The sequence below is a fragment of the Danio aesculapii genome, chromosome 20 (assembly GCF_903798145.1).
Source record: "Danio aesculapii chromosome 20, fDanAes4.1, whole genome shotgun sequence".
Lineage (NCBI taxonomy): Eukaryota > Metazoa > Chordata > Actinopteri > Cypriniformes > Danionidae > Danio > Danio aesculapii.
In genome coordinates, this window is record NC_079454.1 from 27440245 (window position 1) to 27462291 (window position 22047).

A 22047-nucleotide genomic window follows, 5' to 3' on the forward strand; every position below is an offset into this window, starting at 1 on the left:
AAAAAATTCCCCTATATAAATTATATATTATATTATATTCCCCTATATATTATAAAATCCGTAATTTTACAGTTTATTTCCGGCAGCTGGGGTGCCAGAAAAAAAGTAAAATAATAGCCGTTAAATTACAGAAATATACCATAAAATAACGAATATTAAATTATAGAAATTTGCTTAAGTTAAAATTTTGGGTACATTTCTGTAATTTAATATCTGTTATTTTACGGTACATTTCTGTAATTTAAGGGCTATTATTTTACTCTTTTTCCGGCACCCCAGCTGCTGGAAATAAACCGTAAAATTACGGATTTTTTTTTACAGTGTATGTATCATATAGATACATCGGCCCCTTTGGTAATGTTTTTTGCTCAAAACTATTTTAATTTTAGTTACAAAAAAGTTTGGCGATAAAATAGAACATCTCAGGGCAGTTTGTCTTTGTTTATTTTTTACACTAAACATTTAACAGTCTTTTTTTATTTAACTTTGTGAAAGGTTTAATTGCAGTTTCAGTCAATAATTCATGCAAAGACAAATCTTACACCTCTCACAGTAAGCATTTGAGAAGTGATTGCATGTTTAAGTTATGTTGCCCTTTAGGACTCCCAGATCTATAATTTTGTTTTGACAAATGTCATACATAAGCAAGGCATGTCAAGGTGCTATACTCATTTAGTGAGGAAAATGAAATCATTGGGGTCACATGCTTAGTGTAATTATACTTTTACTACTTCATATATTTTAAGTTGTGTTTAGAACTTCTAAATGTATTTGTTTTAAAGCATGTTAAGGGGGGGGGGGGGGGGGGGGGGGCAAAACTTGAACCTGCATACCCCTCACTAAAATTGCAGTTGCGCCCCTGCCTGTACCGCATGTCTTTGGACTGTGGGGGAAACCAGAGCACCCGGAGGAAACCCACGTGAACGCAGGGAGAACATGCAAACTCCACACAGATACACCAACTGACCCAGCCGAGGCTCGAACCAGTGACCTTCTTGCTGTGAGGCGACAGCACTACCTACTGCCCCACCCCAATATTAATAACTATAAGCAACTTTTACCAACAAGCATTACTGGCTTGGAAAATATGTTATTCCCATAACTTTTCTCCACATAAAACATTTTTATGGAACAACACTGATATTACAATTAAGAATAAATCCTTATTTTTTTCTAATTGGTATGACAGAGATTTATTTTCCTTATTTGATGATTTGAGGAACTTGTTAACTTATAAACAGTTTATGAAAATTCATCTATTTCCAATCCTATTTAAGAAATTTAACATTATTGTAATTTTATTGTATAGTATTGCTGTCCCAAAAGATTTAATACATTTAACGAAAAAACTCATATTTCATATATAAATTAAAAAAAAAACATAGAACCCTCCTTATTATTAGAAGGTATTAGTGTATATAATAAGAAATGCAACAGCAAACTTGTTCTTCGAATTCTCCAACAAAAAAATCAAATTGCTCCAAGAGGGAAATCATATTGGTCAGCATTAATAGAAGATATTGATTGGAAAAGAACATGGCTTCTCCCATATGAATATGTAATCCCAAACAAAGCAAAGGAAATCCATTTTAAAATTCTACACAAAATATACCCGGTCAATGCATTTATCTCAAAATTTACTGATATTGCAATTACTTGTTCTTTCTGTCAGGAAAATGAGGAAACTTTGACTCACATGTTTTTACATGTAAAATCTCACAAGTTTTGGTCAGATCTATATAATTATTTAAATAAATCCCAATCAACAAAACAAATCTTTAAATTAAAAGATATTATTTGTTATTATTCTAGTCCCAAAAATAAAAATGAAGAATATATATATAACTTTATTATATTATATGCAAAATTCTTTATCCACAAACAAAAATTTCTTAAATCCTCTCCCTCATTTGCCCATTTTCTAATTGAAATTGATTACTTGCTTAAAGCTATACGTCTATCTAACAACAAAAAATTCTGCAAGTTAATAGAAACTTATGAAAATATCATGCTTCCAGTATGTTAGTAATTAATGCTTTCTGTATTTTTTTTATTTTATTTAACTTTGTACTTCCCCTTTCTTTATTTTGTTCATTTTTTTTCTTTCTATTACTTCTTTTTACTTATTGTTCTCATCACTTTGTAATTGTATTTTCTTGTGTTCCAGTCTTCTACAGATTACTTGACTTATATTGTACATTCTTCTTTTCTAAATAAAAGTTAATAAAAAAATTAATAACTATAAGCCATAAATTATTGAAGAGTAAACTAAAAACCAATCAACAGAATTCATTGTAGTTATGTATCAGCATAACGCTCTCCATGGTACACTGTCCTAAGATAAAGTATTATATACAGTTGAAGTCAGAATTATTAGCCCCCCTTTAAATTTTTTAAAAAATATATTTCCCAAATTAAGTTTAACAGAGCGAGGAAATTTTCACAGTATGTCTGATAATATTTTTTAGTCTGGAGAAAGTCTTTATTTGTTTTATTTCAGCTAGGATAAAAGCAGTTTTTAACTTTGTAAACACCATTTTAAAGTAAAAATTATTAGCCCCTTATATAAAAATATATAAGCTATATATTTTTTCGATAGTCTACAGAAGAAACCATCATTATACAATAACTTGCCTAATTACCCTAACCTAGTTAACCTAATTAACCTAGTTAAGCCTTTAAATGTCACTTTAAGCTGTATTGAATTGTCTTGAAAAATATCTAGTCAAATATTATTTACTGTTATTATTTACTGTCAAGATAAAATAAATCAGTTATTAGAGATGAGTTATTAAAACTATTATTTTTAAAATTGTGTTGAAAAAATCTCTCCGCTAAACAGAAATTGAGGGGAAAAATAAACAGGAATGTCCTCAGAAAGATTTTTGTAATATTGCATGTGTTTGTTTTAATTGATGTGAGCAGGAGGCATCATGTTTCACGTGAGGCAGACACAAGTGACCTAGGTAATCAAGTTACAGTCTAATTTATGGCATCAGCCAAAACCATTTGAATGAAAGCACACATAATGAGACACAGCTGACAAATATTTTGTAAACAAATGAAGTAGGTAAGATGCCTCACAGACATGTTGTAATAGGCACTTGTTTAAAAAGTTATATTATGAAGTATAAAGTAGTTATATTGACAAGAAGACGAGATGGCTCAGTGGTTATCACTGTCGCCCCACAGCAAGAAGGTCGCTGGTTCAACTCCCGGCTGGGCCAGGAGGCATTTCTGTGTGAAGTTTGCATGTTGTCCTCATGTTCGCGTGGATTTCCTCCATGTGCTTTGTTTTCCCCCACAGTCCAAAGATAGGTGTAGGTCAATTGGACAAACTAAATTAGTGTACAGTACTGTATGTGTGTGTGTGTGAATGAAAGAGTGTATGGGTGTTTCCCAGTACTAGGGACTAAGCCGAAGGATGAATGAATAAACCATTCTGAATCTTTAATCTAGACAACAGATAAGGTACCAAATTCTGCATGTATTATGATTCAAGAGTTCACACTTAGCTGATGATTAATTATAAGCTTGTTTGGCATGCTATTCCAGGAGAGAGCACTGAGCTCATAAGATCCTCGAGCCCAGGGCTCCCTCCCGTTGCAAGGCGAGAGGGGAGTTGGAGCTCGGGTAGAGCTCGAGAACTCCCCTGCTGTAATAACCAATGAACAGCCAGTGATTGCTCTTGAGAGATAACCATTTACTAGGAGCATGTCTATAGTGTGGGTTTGGATAAGACAATTAACTTATGTTGCATGTTTTTTGGACGGTGGGAGGAAACTGGGGAACCCGGGAGAAACCCACATGAGCATGGGGAGAAATGCAAACTCCGCACAGAAACGTCTGCTGGTTTGGTAAAGCCTGGAACCAGAGACATTCTTGCTGGGAGGCAACAGTGCAAAGCACTGGGCCACTTTGTCACCCATCTAGGAAGAAGGAGGAGTAGGGGTGGATGGGGGGGATTCTTCAAAACGAAGATAGTGGTGGTACATAACCCAGAGTATTTGTAGTAGCTTAGGAGTCTTCTGATTAGTGCATTGAGAATTGGATAATGCGGATCCAGCCGCTAGCAATCATAAGCACGTGATCCTCTCGAAATTAATTTATAAATAAACTTCACCAAAAAGAAACTGAAAATTCACAGTTGGTGCAAAACAATTTCTCCTTATCCTGTACTCACTCACTTTCCTTGGGCTTAGTACCTGCTCCATCAGAAGTCGCCAAAGTGGAATGAACCACCAATTACTCTGGCATATGTTTTATGTGGCGGATGACCATCTTGCTACATCCCGAAAGTACACCAACTCGTGAACTTCCAGATCTGGGAAACACACATACACACACTCATACACTAGTTTAGTGTATCCAGTTCCCATATAGCGCATGTCTTTGGACTGTGGGGGAAACCGGAGCACCCAAAGAAAACCCAAGCAGACACGGGGAGAACATGCAAACTCCACACAGAAAGGCCTCCTGGTCAAGCCAGGACTTAAATCAGCGACCTTCTTGCTGTACGACTACCCCTTAGCCACTGTGCTGCCCTATTTTGAAAAATCAATTTGCAAAATCATTGTTTCATTTTCCTTTGGCTGACTTCATTTATTTATCAAGGGTTGACACAGCGGAATGAACAGCCAACTATTCTGGCATAATTTTTACGCAGTGGATGCCCTTCAAGCCACAAACCAGTACTGGGAAACATCCATACACTCATTTACACACAAAAACACACACACACACACACACGCACACACACACACACACAAAGTAAACCCACGCCAACACTGGGAGAACATGTAAACTCCACACAGAAATGCCAACTGGCCCAGCCGGGACTCGAACCAGCGACCTTCTTGCTGTTAGTGCTAGCCACTAAACCACTGTGCCACCCAGCAAAATTATTCAAAGATATAATGTTAGGCAAGTTTGAGTAAAACATTTAGTGATTTTTTGTTTCTTAAAGTACTGATAGCATATCTTCAAAATTTCTAATGAAAATATTATGATTTTCAGCATTTATCTGTAGAAAATGGCAGTAGTTTAATAGAAACATATTGTTATGAATATATTTAAATATATAATGAACTTTGTAATGATTATATATTAATGAAGTGTGCAATCTGCTTGTAAAATTAGAAATAAGAACCAATAAAAAACTGTAATACTTTTGAACAAGTGTTTCTTTTGAACACCGCTATATACTGTACGTGGCCATTTCACCGCTTCCAGAAGAACATTTTCTTAAATGGGTTGTTCCTATCATGTCTCTTGGCTCTCTCCAGCTTCACGAGGACCTGCCTGACCTCCGCTTCAGTCGATTGAACATTGGTTTGAATGTAGTCTGTCATTGAGCTCTGCTCCTCTACAAGCATGGCCACATCCAGAAAAACCTCATGAAGGCTCTTAATGCGTCTCTCCAGCTGTACCATTTCTGTATGCCGGCTCTCGATCTGGATGAGCGCAGACCGTGCGGTTTTACCTTCAGAAACCATGTTCTCACTGAAGACATTCCACTGACCGCTCTCCAGCATCTCCTCGATCTGTTCTCCAGTAACATCTCTCCCCACAATCTCCATCTGCCGTTGAATATGAGCCTTGCAGGACTCTTTGTGGCTCATCTCGGCATCATTGTACTCCACCATGGCATCACGAAAACTGTTGCTTATGCTGGAATACTGTGTTCGAGCTATTCTTGCCACTGGTGAATTGACACCATATTTTGACTCTAGCTCCTTTCCATGGGAGTCCATTTTGCGAAGGTGTGTAAGCATCTCCTGACCACGAGTTTTGATGTCAGCTGCAATTACATTGGGGTCACTGGTGCTATTAGATGCACTAGACCCAAAAAAGTTTGAGTTCTGCTCCCTGAGACGCTTCACTTCCAGACGAATATAGTGAATCTGACGGCGAGCCTCCTGTGCTTCATCAAAGACAGCTTCCATGTCAGGGTTGGTGCCGGAGTCTTGAGGAAGGTCACTGGGGTCTGTGTTTTCTGAAGAAGGGGGTGATTGGGCGGTTTCATGCTCTGCAACTGTCCCATTAGACACTGAAACAGCCTGGAGGTGGCCAAGTCTGTCCCTCATGGCTGAAGTATTTGACTGAAAGATACAAAAACGTATTTTATCTACGAATTCACTAGATATGCAGCATAGTTAACCATAGACCGTAGTTGCTAAAGTACACTATATGGGCCCAACAACAAACAACACTTGTAAACAGAATAACCTGCCCGTCAAACCGTCTGACGTAACCTACGTGGCCCTATAAGCCTGCCAGACAAGAAAGACCAGTTTCTACGAACACGTTTTAAAAATATAAGCTTTGTTTAACTCTTTCTATTACAGTACACCCCATCATTGTTTTACTACTTGAACAGAGTGCGTTTTAGTGGGTTTTGTTATATACATTCATTATAAACAGTACTGATTATAGAAAATTATAGTCCATCACAAAACGTGCAATTGCAATGTAAGCTCAATTTATAAAAATAGGATTTTTAATGAAACTACTTGTCAATTGGAACTACACAAATGTTAAGCATTACTATGACTGTGACCTACCTCAAATTATATCCTTCTCTGTCCCTTCCTCTCAAAATCAGCTTGATACAAAAAACAATCCGTCCGTGAAAATAGCAAATGCATTTAACGTTACACGATTTTACTTCTGCAGCCAGCCAACACTGCACGAGTGAGGATGATGTCACAGGCTCCGCCCTAAGTCAGGTGTGCAGTGATGATCAGTGTGTCCGGCAGAGGGCAGAAGAGATGCGGGACCAGAGGAGAACAGAGAAAAGTAAAGAGCCTAACGCACCACTAAACACGATCATACTGGTGTAAGAGACACTAAATTATGTTTGCTAGTTTGCTAGTTTGCATTTTTCCTAAATATTTCCATGGACCCCCAACACTCCCCTGCACCTTGGGGTCCCTGGACTTCAAACAAAAACCCCTGGACTACTTGATTACAGCATTTTTTTCTTGTAAACATCCCTACAGATCTATGTTTTTTCTATTAATAGATTGTATTGCTGACGGTAGGGCGACACGGTGGCTCACTGTCACATCACAACAAGAATGTCACTGGTTAGAATCCCGGCTGGGTCAGAAACAGAGTGCTCCGGTTTCCCCCACAGTTCAAAGACATGCGCTATAGGTAAATTTAATAAACGAAACTGGCCATAGTGTATGTGTGTGGATGAGTGTGCATTGATATTTCCTAGTACTGTGTTGCAGCTGAAAGGGCATCCGCTGTGTAAAACAAATGCTGGATTAGTTGGCGGTTCATTCCACTGTGGCGACCCCTGACGAATAAAGGGACCATGCCAAAGCAAAACGAATGAATGAATTGCTGGCCTTGTTGATAATGCGAGAATATTAGCAGATTAACTGATAAGGGCTTGAAATTATGCAATTCAAGAATAATATTATTCATTCATTCACTGGCTGATTAAACTCTGGTAATCATTTTGGACCAGCTTTAAAAAAAAGCATCTGTAATTATGCGGAATGGCACACAGTTTCCTCATTTTTTACATTTTAATATTGCGTTAGGATAATTGTAAGAAAAAAGAATTCTCAAAAGACTAAATAACAAAGAAACACACTTCAAATACAATACAGAACAATTATTAAAATAATAATAATAATAATAATAATAATAATAAAAGCATGACAGCGAACAACTACACTATAATGACTCTTAGAGGAACAATATCAGATGCTTAATCATATTTGAAGTTGTCCCCTAAATCTATATACATCTTTGCACATCATCATCATAGCTCTGAGGCCTCAGACTACTGCCACATTTACTTAAACGCAGGCTAAGACATGGAAAACACGAAGAAGACATCTGACCGCTGTGGTATTTCTTAAAACAGAGATGATGTCAAGAGTAACGAAACGTACGTCTGAAGACTCTTTTCAGCGAACAGGTTTGGCGTCAAAGTTACGCCCTGCACCGCGCATTCCTTCACTCCCCCACCCGGGACAGGAGGACATCAGCCGCCTCACTGCAGAGAGGATGGAGCTGCAGCACTGACATGACATGTCGACTTAAGTCAAACTGCAGATCATTTGGACAAAACCATACGGTAATGGACTTTTTGATGGATGACACCTGACTTTTTGCTTTTCACATTTTGGCTCTATATTATGGTTTTATGGGCAATTGTTGATTATTAGGCTAATATATTTATTATGATGTTGTCAGCATGCCAATTAGAGTAGCTAATAGCTGGTACGAAACATCAATTTTTCATAAAAAAAAAAAGAAGATTAATTTTAAAAAAATGTTTTAGAGAGAAATATACTTTTGCACAAGAGTGGTCTGTCAATATTGGGTGGTACTTTTGTACAAATGTAGAACAACTTCAAAATATTTTCACTTTTTTTACTTGTATTTTACTTTTGACACCATCAGTAGAGAGAAAAGTAGCACATGGTTCAAAAGTAACACAATCTATGCTAAATACCTTCTTACTCTTGTTTATATTAATCTATCTACCTGATTACCTTGTTATTATGTTAACTTTCAAAGATATTTGTTGTTTATTTTATTTATTTATTTATTTATTTTAAATATTAATTTGCTTTTTCATTTTAAATTTCAGTTTCTATCAAAAGTAACCCAACAATCCAAAAGGGAATAATTTATATTTATATGAGACCTGGTTACCTGTAGCTAAACTGAAAAGCTTTAGTGATTTGAATAATGTCTTATTTTTTAAGATCTATTAATACGCATTGCAGTAAAATACTAATAACCGAAGAGCATATTATCTTTAAAGAAACAAAAGCTGAAGTGTCAATTCAATCCATTCAAACTTGTTTGGTGAGTGACGCCAGTCAGAAATAGTTTCACGGATAAACTTGTTAGACTTGTGACTTTTTCGACCCAGATAAGGAAGTGTTATCTGGCTTTTACAGTCAGAAGGTATTTTTGTTCCATAATGACAGAATATGAGTTTGCCTGAAAACAAGGACTGCTTGAGGGATAATCATATTGCAAAACGTTAAATCCCAATTTTATTTGTTTTTGTGCTGTTTCATGTTAAATGACTGCAAAGGGAACCAGAACTAAATATATCATTTACTTTTTGGTGGTCCAGACCAAATTAACCAAGACAACCAAACTACACTTTTAAATAAAATAATAAGTTTGCATGGCTGGTTCCACAAAGAGTCTTTTTTTTTTTTTTTTAAGATTTATTTGTGGCATTTTGCCTTTATTTGACAGGACAGTAGGTTGTCAGGAAGTGAAGTAGGAGAGAGAGAGGAAGGTAAGATTGGGAAAGGTCCATGAGTTGGGATTTTAACTTGAGTTGGGAACACCATATGTCGGCACACTAACCACTGGGTATTGCACCGACCCACAAAGAATCTTTAATGAAAACATTATTTGTAGTAAAACAAAATACTATTGAGATTATTTAAATGTTATGTCTATTTACTCTAAGAAAATGGTTCACTGAAAGGTTCTTTGAGGAACCAAAAATAATAGTTGTAGTGAAAAAACCTCCTTCTGGACCTTATTTTTAAGAGTGTACAATAGTGTACAATCTAAAACGCACTACTTCAGAGGTCTCGTTGCTCTGCATGTTTTTTGTGTTCACACTTATTGAAATGAACTGCAGCAGTATTTATTTTTTACATCAAACCAACCCTGTCTCGTGTGAACACGCATTGAATCTCCTTTGCTCTCAATTCTTTCCCATAGCAATCATGAGGGACCGACTGAATCATCTTCAGACTATCTCAGAGACCGACAGCCACCTGGAGGAGGTGGAATCTGACACTTTTAGCAATGTGGACCTGGAGGAGAACTTCAGCCAGCAGGCTGTCATTTTTGACCATGGTGAAGATATGGAGTCCGTGCTTGATGAGGCTCAAGACACAAGACGTGAGATTCAGCTCATCCGCCTCGAGGTCAAGCGGCTCAGGGACCAAAACACACGTATACTCAACGAACCGACACGCACAAGTCACGTAAAACGTGATGCCAATGCCATCGCAGGTGACATCAAGACCCGTGGGGTGGATGTTTTGGCACGTCTACAAAAAATGGATGCCCACGCCAAAGAGCTGCAAGAGGAGCACGGCATCAACTCAGCAGTGGCCAGAATTGCCCGAACACAGTATGCCACCCTGAGCAACAACTTCCAAGATGCAATGACCGAGTACAATGATGCTGAGATGAATCACAAGGAATCGTGCAAGCGCCACATTCAACGACAAATGGAGATCGTCGGCAGAGAGGTGACAGGTGACCAGATAGAGGAGATGCTGGAGAACGGCGAGTGGAACGTCTTCAACGATAACATCATGTCAGAGGGAAAAACGGCTCGCTCTGCACTCAACCAGATCGAGAGTCGACATCGGGACCTGCTAGAGCTGGAAAACCGAATCAACAGCCTTCATGAAGTCTTCCTGGATGTGGCGATGCTCGTGGAGGAGCAAGGACCCATGACAGACTACATCTTAAACAATGTGCAGAAAACTGATGCTGTGCTTGGGGAAGTGCTTATCAAACTGGCAGAGGCCAAAAGACATGATAATAACAACCCGTTCAAGAAGATGTTCTGCGGATGCTTTCCTTGTGCTAAAATCTGAGTGAATGTGAACAGACTTGTGGATCTGAGCTTCTGCTGACCTTTGACTGTCATTTAAAATAGGAAAGACAGAGATGTATAATGAAAATATCACAGATTTCAGATGCAGAGTTTTGGTTGAGTATAAAAACTGTTTGATAGTCTACACTTGACGTGAACAACAGTCATGCTAAGAGTACATTAAACACCTAACACAAATGAAAGAAAATGAAATGACGTTCTCAACAACTATACAACATTTAGTCCTCACTATTTGCCTTCTTTTCTTTTGCAGACTGATACAAACAGTAAAAACTGTAAATCACATTCAAGTGTTTGAGGTCAACAAAAGCAATGGAGCTTTTAATCTGATATTTTACAAGATATTGTGTGGGATATCTGTAGGCTATAATTTATTATTAATACATTTGAGATTCTTATTAATCTAACTGAACGTGCACTTACATTAATCCGGAATATGAAGCATTTGTAATGTCTTGCCTTATTTGCAAAGTTTTGCAAATATTTTGTTTGTTTTGGCAATCAGTTAGTTTCTCTGCAGGTTTATTAGACAAATATCAGCTAAATAAAGGATACTATAATGTACTATAACTTTTACTTTGTCTTCATTAAAAGAATAACATATGCAACCCCACAGATCCTACACCACCCAACCCGCTTTGAGCAGGGATCGAACCGGTGATTCTTCGTATGGGAGTCGGTTGCTCTAACAAGGAGGCTTAAGACCATGGCCTCTTCTGTTGCTAGAGCACCTTTTAGAGGTCAGAGGAGTGAGGTTTACCTGCACAGCACTTCACTAGCTGGCCTCTGCTACACTCACCACCCTAAACCTTACTCCCATCCGGGTCATGGCACTAATGTAACCCCGGCAGTCCTAAATCACCCAACCCGCTCCGAGCTGGGATCGAACCGGCAACTCTTCGTATATGGGATTCGGTTGCTCTAACAAGGAGGCTAAAGACCATGACCTCTAGAATCTGTCGCTAGAGCACCTTTAGAGGTCAGGGGAGTGAGGTTTACCTGCACAGGACTTCACTAGCTTTTCACATAATTACTTTATGTTTCTGAATAGTTATTAGATTTTTTTTCAATAATAAAATAAATATTAGAATTGCACAAATATAAATGTCAAGATCTGTTCTAGACTCGGAGGAAAAGGAATTATAGCATAACATTTTATAGCAAAAGTAGCATATAGTCAATTTTAATTAGCATAATAATAAGTTATCAAGGCTTTATCAAGCTTTACTGTATACCTAATATAAGCATTTTCTCTTGTTGTTTCATTGCTGTATGCTAGCTAAATCTGTTTGAAGACAATTTGAGTACATCAAGTCACATTTGTACACACATTGAGTACATAGTCACATAATGCAAGGCTTAAGAAGTTATACTATCTACAGTAATGCCAGGATATGCAGTTAGGCTGACAAATTTTCGATTGTTTCATATTACACTAGGGGCTGTTGAATGCTTCATTCTGATTAGATGACAAATATTCTAGGGTGTGCACTTATTGTCACATAAAAGTCCAGAAAAAGCTGTTTCAGGCAGATTACCATTCCATATAACTAAACAAAATATAAAGTGTTGCAAATAACCCAGACTCAAGTGTCAAACCAACACAAAACAGAAGGCTTTGCATCAGTTGTGTAAGAAACTAATAGCACACATATGAACTGAGTGACAAAATCTGTGTCTTGAAATACAACCTCTTACCAATATAATCTTAAGTTGTATAAACTGAATAATTGACTACTGTCCATTGAATTATTAGAAAACAATTATACTACTGTATAATAATATACAGTGACACTTCATATAAATTAGGCCATTCTTTAAATTCTAACTTCAAATGAGACAGGTTCCATGTAACACTGACACCACAAAGAAAACATTCTCATAGAAAGTTCTCGCTCTCTCTTTAGCCTGTCTAGGCTAATTCTGTCTAGTTAGAATGGGGAAACATTCATGTGTAAACATTTTATTTAGCTTAAGCATGAACTTTATAACTAGACAGATGCTGTTTCTCACATGACTAACATTTCCTTATTCCTAAAATACCATACATGCCACAGATGTGACCTATTTTTAACAGAAAAACAATCTTTTATAATAATGACTAAAAACTTACTGTTTTAGTATTTTTATATAGCCCTTTAAAATAGGAACCTCAAAGCAATTTACACAAATATAATAAAAAAATGCACTGAAATACAAAAAAGTACAATCAAAATAACAACATGAATAAATATATGTAAACAGCTATGGAAATAATCATGAGGAAATTCTCTGTTTTTCTGGATTGATGGGAATTATGTATGGCTTTGAGTAAAATGGTAACATTGTTTTTGATCCATAAATGTTTGTTAAAATAAACACTGCCTTCTTATTTTGTTTAGGAGAAAACCACAGGGTTAGAATAACAAGGGTTTTTATTTACTATTGAAAACCCTCAGAATTATTCCACCAAATACTGAAGTTAAAACATTAATAAAGCGTTGTCTAAAAATGAATTGAAACATCTGAAAACATGGCAAAATGTGTTATTTTTTCAAGAATAAATATATATTTTATTATTTTACTAATAATTTTCATTTATAGGAATAAAAAAGCTCTTAATCATAACATTTTTTAACTTAATATTTGGAAATGATCAGCAGTTTTCAGAACTTATTTTTTTTTACTCAAACACATTCATTCATTTTTTTCAGCTTAGTCCCTTTATTAATCTGGGGTCGCCACAGCAGAATGAACCGGCAACTTATAGAGCATATGTTTTACGCATCTTATGCCCTTCCAGCTGCAACCCATCACTGGGAAACATCCATACACTCCAATTCACACACATACACTATGGACAATTTAGCTTATTCAATTCACCTGTACCACATGTCTTTGGACTTGTGGGGGAAACCGGAGCACCCGGAGGAAACCCATACGAACAAGGGGAGAACAAGCAAACTCCACACAGAAATGGCAGCTGACAAAGCCGAGGCTCGAAAAAGCAACCTTCTTGCTGTGAGGCGACATCGCTCTCAAACACATAAATATAGGTAAATTAGAATTTAAATATAATCAATTACAATGCATGTACATCAACATACGGATACTTAAGTGTATACTGAGTTTATTGACCTCTGATTCTTATATAATAATTAATAACAATAATAATAATAATAATACAGGTATTTGATTGTTGACAATAAAGCATGTAGACTGTGATCTAAAATGTTTAGAATTAATAACAGACAATGCATTAACAATAAATAATCACACTTTATTAGTATCTGTCAGTCCTATAAATCTTTCATTCTAGTTTAAAAAAAGGCTTCAGCAATAAATAACATGTGTACCTGAAACTGAAAATTGCAGTGACCCTAATCTTCACTAAAGTGGATTGTGATTTCAAGCTTCCTCCGACAAAGATTCATGAAGATTTGTATATTGCACAAGTCCCTTTTACACCATCTGAGTTTTTTTCTTCAGCATCTCAATCGTCTTCTCATCCTATAAGACACACAAACCAAACTGAAACACTACAAAAATTGTCAAAACTTTATGAACTTATATACAACCAAGTGTGATCATAAAAAAATGTCTTTAGTTTACTCACATTGATGTACCAATTGGTTTTAAACTTATTTATTGCCCATCTATACAGCTGGCTGTAAGGTGCAAGAACATGTAGATGCAGATGCGGGACGGTGATATATGGAGGCACGTGGAAACCTAGACTGAAATACGGTCACATTCTCATTTTATACCTGCTTCATTCAAAACTGGCATTTGATGAATGTGATTAAAAAAAAAAAGGTATACCTGATGTCTTTCAAATCTGTCACATTGTTGGCTTTCAGTACATTTCTTCCCATCTCTGCCATCCTTCTAACTGCAAATAATAATCACAATTTATTAATACATTTCCTATTCAATCTCTTTATGTTAATGTTTTCATTATTATTATAATTAATTATAAAAACATTAACCATATCATCAACATTGTGTTGTGCTGTTTTAAAAGATATAATTATGTGTTTGAGAATTTAAAGGAAACATATTATGCTCTTTTTGCCATATGTAAAATAAGTCTCTGATGTCCCTAAAGTGTGTAAAGTTTTAGCTCAATATATGTGACTCTTTTGGTTTTATAACTCTTTGAAACTGCCCCTTTTAGGTTTTGATCCTAATTGTGCCATATTGATGACTGTTGCTTTAAATTCAAATAAGATTGTGCTCTTTTCAAAAGAGGGCGGAGCTACAAACGATTATGTGTCAGCATAGTGGCAGATTCAACAAGACTAACATCATATGCTAATGAGGGAGAAATAGTCACTAATGGATGGGGATTTCTTGCTCTGATGACACGTACAATGGGAGAATGTTGCATTTATTTTTTTACTATTAGAAGTGGGTTATATTCAGAGACTTTTGCCACACAACTGGGTTTAAACCCCTTATAAAAGTGATTTTTGTATAATAGGTGTCCTTTAAAACAATAATTAAAATAAAAGTGTTGTTATTTAGCGCATAAAATAACAATTGATGAAATAACAAAAATGTTCCATATTTTAGACTACACAATTTGTTTTATTTAGAATAGTTAAAACAAAATAGGCGGTGCGGTGGTGCAGTAGGTAGTGATGTCACCTCACAGCAAAAAGGTCACTGGTTTGAGTCCCGGCTGGGTCAGTTGGCATTTGTGTGTGGAGTTTGCATGTTCTACTCGTGTTGACGTGGGTTTCCTCCGGGTGCTCCGGTTTCCCCCACAGTCCAAAGACATGCGGTGCAGGTGAATTGGGAAGGCTAAATTGTCCATAGTGTATGAGTGTGAGTGAGTGTGTATGGATGTTTCCCAAAGAGGGGTTGCGGCTGAAAGGGCATCCGCTGCGTAAAACATGTGCTGGATAAGTTGGCAGTTCATTTCGCTGTGGCGACCCCAGATTAATAAAGGGACTAAGCCAAAAAGAAAATGAATGAATGAATAAAAAAACTATATTTGGCTCTAAACAGCACAATTTTGGCTTGAAATAAATGAAAAAATGTTAGATTTTCCCCCCTTTTAAACAAATGTAGTTTCAGTTTGAGTAAGTCAAACAAACTACGAACCTAAACATTAGATTTTGGAATGTCTTATAATGTACCTCTTCCTCAGTATGTTTTGTTTTCTAGTGTAATGCAGTTTACTCTGGAGACAAAATTTTATTAAATAAGAAGCTTAGTTCTTGTTTTAAATTGGAAATTGATTCAAATGATCATCAAAATGTTCAAAATTCAAGTTCACCATTAAACTAAGAATATATAAATGCCAGTGGTCTGAAAAACATTTACTCAATTTAAATGGAAAAGTAAATTTTACTTAGGCCTATCATGATATCTGTTTTTGTTGTACGATATATTACACCACAATATATTGTGATAAATGTTATTATTGTCATTAAAGACCATTTTATGACACTCATTACATAATGCCAGAATGACAATATAATAGCATCACAATGCCAGAATGACAATATAATAGCATCACAATGCAAGTACACATAATATTTTATTCTTAAAAATATTTCATTTAATTATAGTCATTTTAACAATTTAATAGTTTTAGAAAATGTATATCCTAAACAAATAAATAACAAATAAATGTTAACAAAAAAGTACAAGGTAAAAAGTAACCAAGGCTGCAATATCTGCTACCAGATCACTTTTCAGTTGTCAATGACCCACATGAAAATATATTATAGAAATTTATAGTAAATACTACAGTGTTTTTTAACCATACTGACATTGATGCATCCAATAGAGATAAACAGGTTGTGCGATAAACTAAAATGTTTTTGGAATTGGTTTTTATGTATGGGCGATATATATTGCATCACCAAAAATGATTGAGGTCATGTCCATGTGTTGCATGATAAGTCAATTTATTTATGTTTGTGACAGGCCTAATTTCACTGATAGATATTTGAATGATGTTTTATCCATAAATACTTTTGTACAGCTTCTCAGAAAACAAGTTTTACAGCAGGTGAATCTAATATTGTTTGGAAAGTAAAGATACTAATATATTCTTATACACTGTAAAAGACATCTTTCTGCTTCATTGCTTTTAGTTCAAATGAACTGGTCTAGTCATCTAAACGTACATCAATCAAACTGACTAAAATATTAAGTTGAACTTTGTTTACCTTAAAAAATTTAGTTGAAACCTGATTAACTTATTTTATATGTTGTTAACTTAATGTTGTTGTCATGAATGTTTGACACATCATTTTTTTACAGTTTATATATTCAACTATTAATGGAATGACTCGACGTAGGACCTTTTCAATGCCTTAAATTGTATATATTACATTTATTTTTAAGACTCATGGAACCCTGTTCAGGTTTCAATTATGCACACAGACTTTTAATTTCAGTCAGCCAGCACCAGGGCTTCTGGTGAACGGTGATCCCATACAAAATTGCTGTTTAAGATCTCATTTGTTTATAAAACAGCGATCTTCACTGCCTGGCTGAGATGAGATTTAAAGTGGATCTCAAAGCAAACAAGAAGCACCGCATTACATTATATTTATCTGTGGCAAAGTCTTTAAAACATGGAAATTAATTTTACCCCAGTATTTTCAATTGAGTTTCTGCGCTAGCTTGCTGCTAATGATGGCACCCGCATTTAAAGTATTTTTCGTCTCATTTTACGCTTGAACAACCAAATGGATGCTTAAATCTATTTAATTGATTATATTTGAATTACATTACAACATTGATGCTATAAAAGGAACCTTATGACAATGAAAATAGTCACATAAACCTTTCACCAGAAGTTTATCATTGGCTGAAAAACACTAGCTGTGCATATAGCATACTCTTCATTTCTTTGTCTTTTGCTGTCCCCTGCTGGCTGAAAGTAATAAAGCTATTCACAATTCATGGTTACTCACAAATAATCAAAAACCACTCCACAAAAAACACATAATCTTACCAAGACTCGTGTCATCTGCATTGAGCGACAAACAGCTATAGATGTGTTTCTTTGGTATAACCAAGTAGTGATGAGGTGCACCTGGAACGATGTCCCTGAAGCAAACAAAGTCCTCATCCTGTCCAAAATAAATAATAACAATCATCACATTACATTAATATACAGCTAGATGTATTAAAAAGCAGGGCCAGGCAGAATCTAAAGACATTTTTTGCCATTTCTGCACAGAATTAAGTAATTAAGTTTTTGGGGAATGATTTTTGGGAGCATAGTAACTAAAAACGTATTAACTTTTTAACTTGTTTTTAAGGTTTACAATGCAAATCCAATTGGTAAACAAAACTGGTGTCTCATATAATATAGACATAAAATATCACTTGACACACTGTATTGTAGATAAATCATATAAATTAATAGAATTATTGAAATTAATATAAAAACTGAAAACAAATATATTTGCACAAATTTACATAAGTAAATAAATTCACTCAATGATGCTACAAATCTGTCTTTTCCTCCCATTGACTCATATGAGAATCTGTAATTGACACAAAAATGCAGTTTTGACTATAGTATGAATTCCAATATAAACTGTTTTTGATATCACATATTCATTTCTGGCTAGTAATTATCCCAAGTGACTAGTATCTTTTTTAAAATATTCCCTGTAAGCATTCATTTAATGATAGTTATCATTGGTACTTAATCATTATATCTTAAATCTTAAGCTATTCATAGGTACTGCTCATTTATTAGACACTATAAACTGCTGTACTTTTTACTAGCCACAGTAGAGATCAATATAAAACATTACTTTTAAAAATAAATTCTTACATGTAACATTTTAAATAAGTATTATCCATTTATATAGGTGTGCTATTGTCTATTAAATAGATACTAGTAGCTAAGCAGCAAACAGGCTATCTATTTCACCCTGTGCCTAACAACACCTATTACCTGTTATTAATTCAATTCACTGTAATCCATGACTTCTTGGGGCTTGTTGCCATCAACAAAATAGTGACTAATGAACCAAGTACCAGGACTATCTATTGAATAAGCACTCTACTATTATCAATTTAATATGAACTGGTATCTAATAAATAAGTACTGGTTTAGCTAATTAATAAGTACAATTGGGGTACTTAATGGAAAAATAAAAAATATTTACTAGGAGCATTACAGCAGGATAGGACTACATCATTTACAGTATAGATTGTTTGTACACGTATCTTTCTTTCCACTCTCGGCTTGTTATAGGAAAGGGGGTTTCCCCGCGGATGAGGTCAGACTCTACGTCAGCTTTAACTGATTACTATTTTCATATTTTTAAGTTCATATGAGTTTAGACAAAGCACATATGAACATCTGATTACGATATAAAAGCAAACATCTCTATAACGTTAACTATTTGTCCTCTGTCATATCATCGTCCCAGTGAATAGTTCTCGAAGCATTCATTCATTCATTTGATAACTGAACCAGCTCTTGTATTGTTTGACGTTTCCTTCCCAATTTAGAGTGACAACAACTGAAACTACCTCTTCGCAAAGAACACAATAACATGTATAATTATATAAAACATTAGCTTTAGAAAGAGGAGTGAATCTGTTAATTCGTGGAAGTGAAAGAAGTTATGGAGATAAGATCAACGTACCTCTGCGAGTATCTCAGTGTATTGATCGTCGCCCTTTGCGATGGTACAGAAGATACACGTTTCGTCCAGGCTTTCGTCCATGGTATCCTGCTTGTTTTCACAGAAACAGGTTTTATCACACCTTCTGGCTCAATGTCCGGCAAACCGAAACTGCCTCTCAAGTTTCCAGTAAATTGTGTCATCCGTTCTTCCGTATTGCTCCATTTAAATCACATGAGCTCATCAGCAGTATGACAGAGTCTCAGTAGTGATACAGTATAACGTTAGCCGCGTATATAAAACTTAGATGTAAATTTTACATGTTGCGTACGGTTTCAGCACTCTGCATCGTGACACTTTCGGTTTGAGCAAATTCAGGGACTGTCGTAAAAAAGCTTGACATGAAAATAGGCATGTAGCATGAAAATAGGCTACAATGTAATAGTTGAGAATTAAACGGAGTGACAATGGGAAACAAGGCTTAATCGTGTTTCTCACTAAAACCGTCACATAATACTCACATTGTAGTACATTGTATTCATTTTAACTCACAGGAGCAGGCGTTGTTAGTGGACACTAAAAAATAGTTACATTGTACTAAGATTGTAGCCTACTTTGTATTTCTTTTGAAATATTCAAGTGTCATATGCTGGTCATGTGACCTGATGATGTCACGCCTGCTGTAGCTTTTAATATACTTTTATTGACAAGATGAAGAATAGAGACAATTATTTCAATGTATTTCCTAATTATATATTCAATACTCTGGGCGGCATAGACTTTTTGTTAAAATGTAATTTTTCTGTTGACAAAATTCCTGTTAAATTTGCTATAAAGTTTTCATAGACAAGCCCTTCTATCTTGGAAATTGGTATATAAACACAATTTTTCGCCCCACAATTATTTCATATAGAATAACAAGGATGTTTTATTTAAAAACAAATCTTTATTTTAGCAGAATTGGTTCAATAACGGTATTCTGTTAGTGAGGCAGTTAATTAACCCTCATGGATATTTGTTATCTTATACTGAATTTCTTAAAATATTTAAATGACCAGTTAAACCGAGAGAATTCGCTATTGTTTTAGATGCAATTCCAAAGCGTGTGGTCTTGCTTTTAAAAAATGGTATTTCAGAAGGGATCGGCATAGGTAATCCTTGTGAAAACATTTTCATTGAAAATATTGATGTTTTAAAACAACAATGTAACAATAAGGTTATAAAGAATGCTCTCCGTTCGTTGTCTCCACCTACAGCAAGATATTTCTGGCTTTCATTATTCGATAATATTTCTTGGGTTAAAGCTTGGACAAATAACTTTTGCTTAAATAACAAAATTAAAGAGGTGTCATTCAAAATACTCCATAGAATTTATCCTGCTAAACATGTTTTGGAACGATTTAAACTTAATATTTCATATATGTGTGAATTTTGTGGTCAAGAAAAAGAAACAATTTTGCATCTTTTTTTTCATTGTATTTACTCAAGAATATTTTGGAAAGATTTGGAATTGTTTATTAACAAAAAAATGCAGTATAAGATAGAAATTGGTTTATTTGATGTACTGTTTTATTCTGATAATAAGAACCTGAACTGTAATGGACAATATATTTTTTATTTGTTTATGCTGTTAGGAAAATACCAAATACATTAGAAAAAGTGGGCTCAGTGTAAACCAAACTTTACCCATTTTGTGAATGACTTCAAAGTATATATAAATCTTTTAGAACAATCACAAAACAAAAAAAGCACTGAAAACATGTAATGCTCTGAAAACATTTAATTTCATGTAAATGTAATTGTACTTTATTTTTATATGTGTATGTATGTGTTTGTTTGTTTTTTATTCTCTATCAGAAACTATGTGAAATGTGAGTTAATAAAAAAAGAAGAAAAAAAAACTTCTATTGACAAGTTTTATTAGTTAAATAATTTTTAAAAATGCATTTAAGACAATCTATAGGATGTTTAATAAAAGTAACTTACATCTAAAAGTGAAATTTGACTATGATGTCTTTGAATAACTAATATGTGAATTATTAAATAGTGAAATCATTTTTTATTATGTCGGTATAATGTCTTTTGTTCAAAACAAATGATGTATTTTGATATTAACTTTTTGAATATTCCATTTTATATAAATTTGTTAATAAAACATGAGTTTTATGACCTTTAAATTACCCAATATATAACCATTACTCATTTTTCATTAATGTCTATTAAAATTAACTCTGTATATCTGTAAAAATGTCAAACTATATTAGAATATGCCAAAAATAAATCCATCATCATTAGGTTTTAAAATATTGTAATATTTTTAAACCAAAAATAAAATGCAATGAAAAAATATCAAACACTGTTGATTGTATTTATTTATGACAAGCGTGTATGCATGCTTTTCCGATTACTAAGAATAATAAAAAAATATTTTACACACACACACACACATTTACATTAAATGTTACTTTTTGAGATAGCTTGATTAGAAAATTAATAAAGCCCATTATGAACACATGACTACATTATGTATCAGAAATGAACCCCACAAATCATAGTCTGCCACTGTCACTGAACTAGATTCTCACAAAATCTGGTACGCTCACATTCAGATATAAAATAATATTACAGTTTCATTGTTTACTTATTTGGTATTCATTGACTTGTCTTATCGAAAAATTGTTTGTCACTGCCCTCTGCTGGTTACAAACTGACACAGATCAGCCTTACTGACTACAGACACCATCAGTCTGAAACTTTCTGATGCACAGTAAATACCAAACAACAGCAATAACACTTGATTGTCCAGACGTTAGAAAA

The 22047-nt window shown here is 34.8% G+C and overlaps 3 protein-coding genes across 3 annotated transcripts; 1 reads left to right on the top strand and 2 right to left on the bottom strand.

The window, feature by feature from the left end:
- Positions 1 to 4772: 4772 nt before the first annotated feature.
- stx11b.2 (syntaxin 11b, tandem duplicate 2) lies at positions 4773 to 6696 on the bottom strand. The gene is made up of 2 exons (XM_056481639.1): positions 6564 to 6696; positions 4773 to 6101 (listed from the first exon to the last, which is right to left on the bottom strand). Exon 2 carries the CDS (start codon positions 6084 to 6086, stop codon positions 5220 to 5222), a length of 867 nt encoding a protein of 288 aa, XP_056337614.1. The 5' UTR covers positions 6087 to 6101; positions 6564 to 6696; the 3' UTR covers positions 4773 to 5219.
- A 1290-nt stretch (positions 6697 to 7986) lies between these two features.
- On the top strand, positions 7987 to 11200 carry stx11b.1 (syntaxin 11b, tandem duplicate 1). Its single transcript, XM_056481280.1, has 2 exons — positions 7987 to 8098; positions 9724 to 11200. Exon 2 carries the CDS (start codon positions 9729 to 9731, stop codon positions 10614 to 10616), a length of 888 nt encoding a protein of 295 aa, XP_056337255.1. The 5' UTR covers positions 7987 to 8098; positions 9724 to 9728; the 3' UTR covers positions 10617 to 11200.
- A 2616-nt stretch (positions 11201 to 13816) lies between these two features.
- On the bottom strand, positions 13817 to 19558 carry si:dkey-25e12.3 (adenosine 5'-monophosphoramidase HINT3). Its single transcript, XM_056481673.1, has 5 exons — positions 19252 to 19558; positions 17595 to 17712; positions 14438 to 14507; positions 14232 to 14352; positions 13817 to 14125 (listed from the first exon to the last, which is right to left on the bottom strand). Exons 1-5 carry the CDS (start codon positions 19330 to 19332, stop codon positions 14078 to 14080), a joined length of 438 nt encoding a protein of 145 aa, XP_056337648.1. The 5' UTR covers positions 19333 to 19558; the 3' UTR covers positions 13817 to 14077.
- Positions 19559 to 22047: the final 2489 nt, after the last annotated feature.